General features: G+C 40.8%; 1 protein-coding gene across 1 annotated transcript in view; it reads right to left on the reverse strand.

The window, feature by feature from the left end:
* SLX4IP (SLX4 interacting protein) overlaps nucleotides 1-11,204 on the reverse strand; it is a 207,734-nt gene that overhangs the window by 63,211 nt on the left and 133,319 nt on the right. The window contains exon 4 of the mRNA XM_019635262.1: nucleotides 8,836-8,956. Within this exon, the coding sequence (XP_019490807.1) occupies nucleotides 8,836-8,956 (121 nt within the window). The remainder of the gene's footprint in view (nucleotides 1-8,835; nucleotides 8,957-11,204) is intronic.

Genomic DNA, 11,204 nt, shown 5'->3' on the forward strand with positions numbered 1-11,204 from the left:
GAAGGACTTGATGACATTTGGGGAAAAGTTATATTAGAGTGTGAAAATATTTGTATCTTATGTGAATGTTCTCTGAAAGGCTTCATTAAAGAGAAGTTCTTATACTGACTGGACAAGATGACCTGCGCCATGGATCCTGGCCAGTCTCTTTTCCCAGCTGCCCATTTACCTGCTCAAAGGGCTCAGGAGCCATGTGGCCATGGTGGGAAGGATGAACATTACACCTGGGCTCAACCACGTGGACTTAACCTCACCAAGGCTGAGTCCTGCCAAGCACTTAATTTGCCAGCAGCAGCAATTAATGTGAGCCTCCCCACCAGCTCTCATACCACAGGAACATGGGCCAGTGGTGGTGGGTGGATTAGATTAGACCTCTTTCCTTACAGAAAAGGCATTATTTTTACTGGAATGGACCCTCATTCAGGATTTGAATGTGTGTGTCCTCTATGCCTGCCATGTTTCTGCCAGCCACATCATCCATGGACTTACTGAAAGCTTCATTCACCATCACCACCATGGTGCTTCTGAGCAAGAAACTCATTTCACAAAATAAGGCAGTGGGCTCATAAAACTCAATGATCCTATCGAGCAATCAAGCAAGGATCAAATGCAGCTGGCCTTCTACAATGGTGGGAAAGTCTACTGAAAATTCAGTTATGATACAAATGGCAAGGCAGGACCTCATGGGACTGGGGTAAAGATATATTACGAGCTCTGACCAACAGAACAATGTGTTCCCTTTGCCAGAATACATGGTTCCTGGAACCAGGGAGTGAAAGTGGGAAGTGACTAAAAGGTAACGAAAATGATGACAACCTCATAAAGGCTGGACCACTGAGGGCTCAAATTCCTCAGAAATGAAGGTCTGCCAGGTAAATAATACTGATCAGCTGACTTATTGGCTAAGGACAGAGAAAATGTGAAATGAATATTAGAGGAGGGAAGATATAAATACCAGCTATTTATTTCACGTAACTGGTTATAAAAATGAGAATGTGGGCCGGCTGAGTGGCACGTTGGTTAAGAGTTGGCTTGGAACGCCAGCTCTGAGCAGCGGGGCCCCGGTTCGGATCCCACATGAGGGTATGATGCTGTGCCCTCTACAGCTAAGATGCTGAACAACAGCTCAGCCTGGAGCTGGGCTGCCATGAGTCGCCAATGAGCGGCCGTCCGATGGCCGGCGACCGATCTGCCTCAGCTGGGAAGAGCGCAATGATAATACCAACATAGGCCAGTGAAGTGATGCCCTCCACAACTAGACTGAAGAACAAAAGGACAGCAACTTCTCTGTTCCCCTCCCCCGATTCCCCAACACTGTTCCCCTCCCGATTCCCCATCAAAATCTTTAAAAAAAAAAAAAAGAGAGAGTGGTAGCATCTTCCTATATTATCCTCCTTGTCGTATCATGTATATATTAACTACATTTTTGGCTTTTTGTTTCCTTACTATTTTATTCAAGGTATTTTGGCAATAGTCTATGATTTAGTCAATAAGTTAACAAATATAGTCTGTGAATGAAGTAGTGGAAGAATAAACATCACTCAGAAATCCTGGACTTGGAGCTAGGGCTTGAGAACTTTGGGTTCTTTCTCTTGGAGGAGATGCTGAGCACACTGCCTCGTGGTTGGGAGAGTTGTGTAGTTGGCAATAGTTGTTGTTATTGTTTGGAAGTTTATGAAAGAGGAAAACTTCAGTGGATGTTTGTGGCTACCCACCCCCGATTTTTGACCATCCTCTCCCTGTGTTTTGGTAACTTCCACATTTTATAAGTCTCACTTTCCTAAGGTAAAGGACAAACGTTTCACATCCCCTGGCTCACCTGCTACTAGGGTACAGCCATGGGATCTAGTTTTGCCTTGCAGAAAGTTCAGAAGGAGCAGCCAGGGGCTATGGCCGTGTGCCAGGCAGTCAATATTCTGCAGGCTGGGGCACAGGCTGATACCGGTCCTGAGCACTGCAGGCTGCAGCTGAAATGGTGCCTATACCAAAGCGGTTTCCGTCTTGTGGCTGTGGCTGGGCTGTCCGTGTGGCTGCAGAACGGGGCTGTCTGGCCTCCTACAGGTAGATCCTGTGAACTACCTAGTATCTTTAATCAGTTTCTTCTCTGAAGAGCCAGGTCCATTCTGGCTAGTCTCAAGCAGAAATGAAACTAAATAAAGGATATTAGGCAACTAAGGTTCCTGACCACAAAAGGTTTTAAGCTGCAGACTCTCACATTTTTGTTTTTGGAAGGCCACTTTGGTGGCAGAGGTGTGGATGAGTTGAAAGGAAAATCAGGAGGCTGTGGCAGGAGTTCAAAAGCTAATTAAGAAAAGGGTCTGGATCAAGGGAGTGACAATGGGAAATAGAAAAAATTAAGAAGAAAAAGACAACCCAATACAAAGGCGAGCAAGGGCGATGAATATGCAGGCCAGTCAACAAACACATAAAAAACAGAAACAAATAAAAATCAAAAAGCAAGATATCTTCTTTATTAAATTTTGGACTGTCAGATTTGCAAAAATTAAAAACACTGATAACACCCAATATTGGGAAGGCTTAGGGGAAAAATATTAATGAGGCAAAATGGACAGGAATTGACAGTGAAGTCTTCAAGAAAACTTTCTTACAACATTAATTTTTACTGAATCTATTGAAATAATATTTCAGGTGACTGCAAAAAGATAAGGCTACTGGTAAATGTCTGCTGTGCTGTGTGCTGACTGAGTTTGTGAATGCTCTTTGTATTCCTTTGTATTATATGACTAAGAAATGGCCTCAAAGCCATTTATGCTATTTTTCTGAAAGAAAACTCAGACCATGAAAAATATTACTTTTATAAGCGTGATCAACAAAGTTACCTGCCTAGAGACTTCACAAACCACCAATCCCGTAACGACAGCCCTCGCCAGTGTCAGGGAACACGAGACACAGAACTGAACACTGACACAGGCAAGGCCTGATGGTTAGTGGCTTTGAAATTGCTTTTGAAACAGGCATTCAGGTAAGATGATTGAAACAGGAGAGAACAGGAGCTTAAATAAATGTCTAGAAGGACGTCTTTGGCTCTGAGGAAAGAGGAAAAGCATGAATTCGGTTTCCGTTTTTTTTGTGGCGCTGTTAACAGTAGAAGATGGCAGTATGTTATTATGTCTGTCTACTTCCTATGTCCCTGTGGGTGTGCACGGCCTAGAACATGATGGACCTTGGTCATCTGGGAAAAGCAGCCGGTGGTAGAGATGGGTGAACAATGCCCTTATCTTCTGGAAATGAACTACTTTAGCATGAGGTTAAGCACTTATAACCAGAACCCACGTCACCTGTTTATGCTCTTGCATCAAGCACCAAGGTATTAGAGAAGAAAAGAGGCTCTAGCAAAAAAAGATGGTAAAGAATCAATCTTTACCACTAAAGGTGAGGAAGAAAGGGAGATAGACTGATTGTAACACAATTATAATACAATGTGACAAATATTAGAAAAGTGTTAAGGGCCAGAAGAGGGGAAACTGAGGAAAGCTTTGGAGAGGTAATATTTGAGTTGGGTCTTAAAAAAGTTAAATAAGAGTCTGGCAGGCAATGCAAAGGCACAGAGCTATAAAGAATAAAGAATGTAGGTTTGTAGGAAATAGGAAAGTGAGTAGCAGGAGGGGACAAAGCGGGATAGGTAAGTTACGGCAGGCCTTGACCTTACCAGGAAGAGGAAAGATATAACCGCACAGGTAATTTATCACCTGAACAAACATTTATTAAGTACCTACTGCAAGCCAGGAAATGTACTCCATGCTGGAGATATAACAGATAATAAAAGAGGAAGAACCTGTCTTTGGGTGGCTTACACATTTGTGGAGAGATAAGACAACAGAGTGGTGTGAACAAAAGTTCAGGATGCTCGCGGGCCTGGAACAAGGGGACCTGTTGACAGGAGAAGTCTCCCGGAGGAGTAGACTTTAAGAATATTGCTGAAGGAGGCACAGAAGAAGAGGAGAACTGCACTCCTACATGGGCAGAGGTCCCAAGAAAAGTAGAAGAATGGAGCTTTGATAGAAAGCAATTAAGTCTGCTGTGGCTGGAAGAAGAAAGAAGGAGAAAGTGGTACAAGATGAAGCTGGAGCGGCAGCTACCCCAGGGATCCTGCCCTTTATCCTGGAAGCCTTGGGGAAATCCTGAAGGGCTGCAGAGGTGTACAAGATCAGAAATCTGATTTTAAGGGAGTTTACCAACTGAAGTGTTGGCAGCAGGTGAAACACTGGCCAGAGCAGATGAGAGGAACCCAGCTAGGTGGCTACGGGTTGTCCAGATGTCCAGGTTAGGCTGGTTGGTGGCAGCAGAGAAAAAGACTGGTAAAAGACCTGCTCAGTTAAAGGTTAACTGTTATCAGAATTAGGAAGGAGAGCAAAGATGGTGCTTTCACACCAAGTTTACTTTCAAAGAGGGAGACTCAGCACAGCCATTTTTCTAAAGAGTGCACAACACAATGCTGTATTAGCATCATCCTGCCTCCCTCTGGCACACAACCACACTGCTTATCTTGTTACAAGAGAGCCTGGCATTTATCCCACTGGTGGTCACTGAAGGCTCCATGACACAAATAAACGTTTCTCTGTTTGGGGTTGTACAATTAGATAAACCAAGTCAAAAGTAAAGGACAGACTGGAAAAAATCATTTGTAACATGTATAATATACAGAACGTTAACATCCTTAAGCAGCGCTTACAAAACAATACAAATATGAACTTTAAACTAGAAATATTGGGTTGTCAAGCAAGTCATGATGCATTTTTGCATTCAAAAACATAGAAAAATATGTCATGACTTTCCTGACGACCCAATACTATAAAGAAATAGAAATTTGCCAATATGTATGTAATCAGGATGTTCACTGCACCATGGTTTACAACAGTGAAAATACTAGATGCAACCTAAATGTCTGACCTATAAATGCTAGTATGAACATTTAATGGAATACTATGTAGTCATTAAGAATGGTGATATGGGGCAAGCCGAGTGGTGCACTGGTTAAGAGCTGGCTTGGGACGCCAGTTCTGAGCAGCAGGGCCCTGGTTCGGATCCCACATGAGGGCCAGTGACACTGCCCTCTACAGCTAAGATGATGAATAACAGCTTGACCTGGAGCTGGGCTGCTGTGAGTTGCCAGCAATGGCGTAGGCTGCAGTGGAGCTGCAGTGGGGCTGCAGTGGGCTGCCATAAGCTACCATGGGTGGCGGGCAGCCGGGGTGAGCGGCCGGCAGCTGGTGTGAGCTGCCAAGAGCCGCCGTGAGCAGCCATCCAGTGGCCAGCGACCGATCTGCCTCACCCAGGAAGAGCGCAATGATAATACCAACATGGGCCAGTGAAGCGACGTCCTCCACAACTAGACTGAAGAACAAAAGGACAGCTACTTGTCTGTTCCCCTTCCCCGATTTCCCAATGCTGTTCCCCTCTCCCAATTCCCCAATAAAAAAAAATCTAAAAAATACCCCAAAAATGGTGATATGGACTCCGAACAGATAAAACAATCTTGAACAATAACTAAGTTGGAAGACTCGCACTTTCTAATTTTAAAACTTACTACAAAGCTGTGATAATCAAAATAGTGTGGAACTGGCATTAGGACAGACATACAGGCCAATGGAATATAATCGAGAGCACAGAAATAAACACTGACATTTATGATCAAGTAATTTTTGAAAAGGCTGCCAAGACCATTCAATGGGGGGAAAGATAGGCTTTTCAACAAATGATGCTGAGACAACTGGATATCCACCTATAAAAAAAAAATGAAGTTGGACTCTTTCTTACCTTAACCCATATATAAAAATTAACTCTAAATGGATCAAAGACCAAAATGTAAGAGCTAAATCTATAAAACTGTTAGAAGAAAAAACAGAAGAAAAGGCTTCATGACATTGGATTCAGCAGTGATTTCTTGGCTATGACATCAAAAGTACAGGTAACAAAAGAAGAAATAAACTGGCTACATTAAAATTAAAAACATTTGGTGTCAAAAGACACCATAAAGAGAATGAAAAGGTAACCCACAGAATGGGAGAAATATTTGCAAATCATATGTCTGATAAGGGGTTAATATCCAGAATATATAAAGAACTCCTACAACTCAAAAACAAAAAAACACCAAACAATTCAAAAAATTCAAAAAATGAGCAAAGGACATTTTTCCAAAGAAGGTGTACAAATAGCCAATAAGCACATGAAAAGATGCTCAACATCACTACTTATTAGGGAAATGCAAATCAAAACCATACTGAGATACTATTTCACATCTATTAGGATGGTTGTAATCAGAATAGCAGAAAATAAACATTGGCAAGGTTGTGAAAAAATTGGAACCCTCGTGCATTGTTGGTGAGAATATAAAATGGTGCAGTCACTGTAGGAAACAGTCTGGCAGTTCCTCAAAAAACTTTAACACAGAATTACCAAATGATTCAGCAATGTGCTTGAAGATTAGGTATATACCCAAAGAATTGAAAGCAGGGACCCACCCAGACACTTGTACAGCAATGTCCACAGCAGCATTATTCACAATAGTCAAAGGTGGAGACAACCCAACTACCCAACTACTTCATTGACACATGAATGAATAACAAAATGTGATATATACTATCACACATAGTCATGTGCTACTGAACAACAGGGATACATTCTGAGAAATGTGTCCTTAGGTGATTTAGTCATTGTGCGAACATCACAGTGTACATACACAGACAGTACAGCCTACAACTGCAATTGTATGTGCTGTACTTTTATACAACTGGCAGCGCAGGTTTGTTTACACAGCATCACCACAAACATGTGAGTAATGTGTTGCGCTAAGACAGTAGGACGACTAGTACATCACGAGGTGATGGGAATTTTTCAGCTCAATTATAATCTTACGGAACCACTGTCATATATGTGGTCTGTCACAGACCGAAACATCACCACGCAGTGCATGACTGTCTATTTATACATTTACTAGTAGTTACCAAATATATAGTATATATTAGTAGAACAGTGGTTGCCAGGGACCGGGGAAAGGAGTAATGAGCAATCATTGTTTAATGGGTAGTTTCAGTTTGGAATGATGAGAAAGTTCTGGAGATGGACAGTGGTGATAGTTGCACAACAATGTGAATGTACTTAATGCTATATATCTGAAAATAGTTAAAATGGTAAATTTTATGTTATGTATAGTTTACCGCAACAAAGCAAAGTTTTTTTAAAAATGGTGATGTATGTGGTTTAAAGAAACTTCTCTATAGTATTATTATGTAAGGTGGAAAATAATAGATTACAAAATGGTATGTACAGTGAGATCATTTTTCTGTTTAAAAACAAACTTCTTGCCCACAGGAGCCCAAGAAAGGCTTTGGTTTTCATCTTGGGGCCAGAACTCTGTTGCCTACCAGTGAGGGAGGCTGGGAAGTTGAGAATTTAGCTTTCTTCACTCAGCAGGAGAGGAAGGCTAGCTGACAAAGGGTATGGACCAAGCCACTACCACACACCAGAGATGGAGGTTTTAGAACCTTCTCTGTTCCTTTTCCTTTTGTATACATTAGAAAGTGAGGCTAGCTAGATCTGCTTGGGTACAAAGAATGCAAGCTCCTATGGCTTTTCTCAAGATTTATACTACTACTAAGCGAAAAACCAGAAAGCATCATCTAAAACAATATTGTTTGGACTAAAAGTTCCATTTGTTCAAGGCTTTCAGTTTGGGTAAAATTAATGTCTGCCTACTTATCAGCTGTGCTGGGTAAACACTTCAGAGTGCCTTCAAAGGGGGTTACTTAACACAGTTCTTTTCCTAAAGAGATGTTGCATTAGCGTAATCTAGTTCACAGCAATCCAGCACTGTCCTCTGAGGATTAACATAGGGTTGACTATATGTGTGCCACAAAGGGTGCTATGAAATCCTGATTTAGTAAAACAATTAAAAACACAACAATGACAGACTGGAAAGAACAGTGAACTGGGAGTCAGAGGAGCTGGGTCTCAGGTCTTGTTCTTCCCTTGCTACGTAAAGACTTTTGTCATTCAACATATCACGGAATCTGTGTATCAGGCACTAGGCTAAGTACTGTGGGGTGGGGGTGGGGGTATGAAAATGCCAAATAAACAAGATAATCTCTCTCCTGGAGAACATGATCTTTTATTTGGGCAAGTTACTTCATCTTGCAGAGTCTCAGCTTCTTCACCTATAACTCAAAGACATTACCATTCTCAAAATGTTATTAGGAAATATGGCAGGATATTTCGACCTCAGAGCCCTTGATGTTTTGAGTCAGGTAATGCCTTGCTACCGGGGGCTGTCCTGTGCACTGGAGGCCATGTAGTGGCATGCCTGGCCTCTACCCACTACATGCCAGTAGCTCCTCTCCATCACTCCCATCCCAGTTATAACAACCCAAGGTGTCTATGGACATTACCAAATGTTCCCTGGGGCAAAATCATCCCCGGTTGGGAACCTCTGAAATAGCATGGTGACATATGAAAGCATTTTTAAAAAAGCATAAAGCTCCAAATCAAACCAGTATTAATGTAAATCCATTTTTAAGATTACTTGTCAAAAAATCCTTTAAAACATTTGTAGTTTTCTTAGGGATGTTTTTATTTATATATATGTGTGTGTGTGTGTGTGTGTGTGTATATATATATATATATATATGTATATATATATATATATATTGCCTACCATTAAACGCCTTTTGGGGTCATTTTCTTAACCCAAACAAAGCATCTTTATTAGAACATATTTTTAAAATGCATCACTGTGCTAACATGACAGTCAGAGCCAAACATAATTGCCATCTCTGCAAAGCAGACAATTTATCCAAAATCAAAGTACTCTGTGCCTACCTTTTAAGGTCAAGGGACTGGATCTTGTGAATTCTGTATTTGACGGCCTGTGCTGTTTACGAACTTCCAAGTACTCCTTAACTCTTGAATCAATGGTTTCTTTTAACAGTAAACAGACTTCCTAAAGTAAATTAAAAAATTAGAGATAAGTTTCTAATTTAATGCAACATAAAAAAAGTCAACATCATGCACAGTAAAAAGTCAACAGTGAATATTTTATTTTGTTTGCTTTTTAAATTAGCTACGAATACTGAAAGGAATGTTATATGTGCTCATGGATATGTTGCAGATTTAAATTTGCTACGGAGGTTTGTTCGAAACTATGATGTTGGCTTACTCTGTGATCTGAGAAACTCATTTAATTTCCCTCTGCCTCAGATTCACATTTCTAAAAGGAAGATAAAAATGCCTCAATGTAAAAATTAGGGTGATGAGGTGATGAAATCAGTGAGGCAAAGACTGTTTTCGTAGAAATATCAATCAGCTGTAGAGTGACAAATAGAAGAGGGGAGTCAAATAGAGCCATCGCTGGCTGGCAGCGAGAGCCCCTGGGAGGTGCTGACTGTGGCCAGGCAGGGGACTGTGGACGAGGAACGGAGCCAGGAGCCAGGGCATATTCAGAGGGCACCCTGACACCAACCAAGTCCATGGCGGGGCAGCCCCCCATGGTTTCATGTGGGGACAGTGTCACCACATCTTCCAGTTTGCTCACGAGGAGCCAGAAACAGTGAGGATTTTTTTGAATACAAAAATTTCCCACTTTTCAAATTTGGTTCAAAAAACTTTAAAAAACAAAACATCTCCATTAGTTCAGGCCTCAGATTTACAGATCTACAAAAAAGGGAACAGTATGGAGTAGGGGTTGACTAGAGAGCTGGAAAACAGTAATCTGATTTTCTTCCATGTTCTTGTTGATGATACTGTGTATGCCCATTTGCTTTTGTGAAAACTGCACTATATTTAACTTCTTATATTTCTCCAAAGCAGATTATTTATTAGGCAACAGAAACACATGGTTTTAATTCAATATTAACATACCATATCACTAGAAAATTTCTGGAGCTGTCTATTGTTTTATATATTAGTGTATTTATATAAAGGAAAATAAAGCTTTAAAAGTCCAACCACACCCTGGGAAGACATTGTCCACTTCAGCTATACTACCAGAAAGATGTAACCTAATGTAGGAAAAGGAAAAAAAACAAACGCACACAAATCTAAATGTCTTAGATTAAGAACTGATGCATGAGGACTGATAATTGTGGTTCAATTCCCAAGGCCTCTGAAGAAGGCTCCGAGTTGCTGAGGTCACCTCAAACCTGTTTCACTGGTTTCTTGCAATACCATCTCAGGTTGAGCTCCTAAAATCTTCATAAATTAAAACGAGAACAAAGTTTTAAGCTATTTCAAAGGGCAATGACAGCCAAACTTTTATTTATTTTTTATTATAAACACATGTCCTCCTCAAACGGTATAGAAAACCCTTGATTTAACTCACAAGTGTGAGTTTGTAGATGAAACACATATACTGGTCCCTTCTCTCCTGCTCTTGTTTTGTAGCCCGAAGATGCAGTGCCTTGTGGAATACAGAAATATCCGTTTACAGTCGAGTGTTTTAGCATTGTTCATACAACAGAAAGGCAGCCTTGCCTCACACTGTCGTTTTAACAATAAAAGAATTTTGCTTCACATGCAGGGTTCAACTATGACTGAGTCTGAAAATATGTGAAAGACATACATGGAAACAAGGATTTTTAAAATTTGGCCATAAATGCCCTATAAGGCTAGAACTAAAAATAGTACAACAAAAACAAAGCAAAGGCCCATACACATGAACTTTCTCCCTATAGTTATGGGGCTTTTCTTTGATGAGTCAGGTTTGATGAACGGAAGGTAGGCCCTGTGCAAAGTGGTCAAGATTCCCCAGTAACTGACCACACTTAGAGAACCATTCTCTTCAGAACCAGAGCAATGCAAGAAAAGCCACATTCCCAGCTAACTTGGAGTGGAAGATGAGAACCAAGTTCAAACTGAGGAGTGAGAGCTACATATGGAATCTCTAGGCTAACAGGGGCTCATGTTTGCTTCCTCAAGTTTACAAATGGAACAGTTTGTGTTTGACTGTTTGGGTACACAGGCTACTTGTGCTGGACTCAAAATAAACATATGTTTAATACATGTAATTAGGTCCTTTTTCTGAAAAGGAACTGGATATTCTTAAGAAGTTTACTATATAAAATGACTTAAAATGCAATCAAATTGATTGCTCATGAAATCTCAATCATGAGATGATCTAATGATTAAAAAAAAAAGATGAAAGCACTGAATGTAGGCTAAAGTCATATACTTTCCTTGACTAGAGTATCTTC

Source organism: Hipposideros armiger, unplaced genomic scaffold (assembly GCF_001890085.2).
Source record: "Hipposideros armiger isolate ML-2016 unplaced genomic scaffold, ASM189008v1 scaffold_20, whole genome shotgun sequence".
Classification (NCBI taxonomy): Eukaryota; Metazoa; Chordata; class Mammalia; order Chiroptera; family Hipposideridae; genus Hipposideros; species Hipposideros armiger.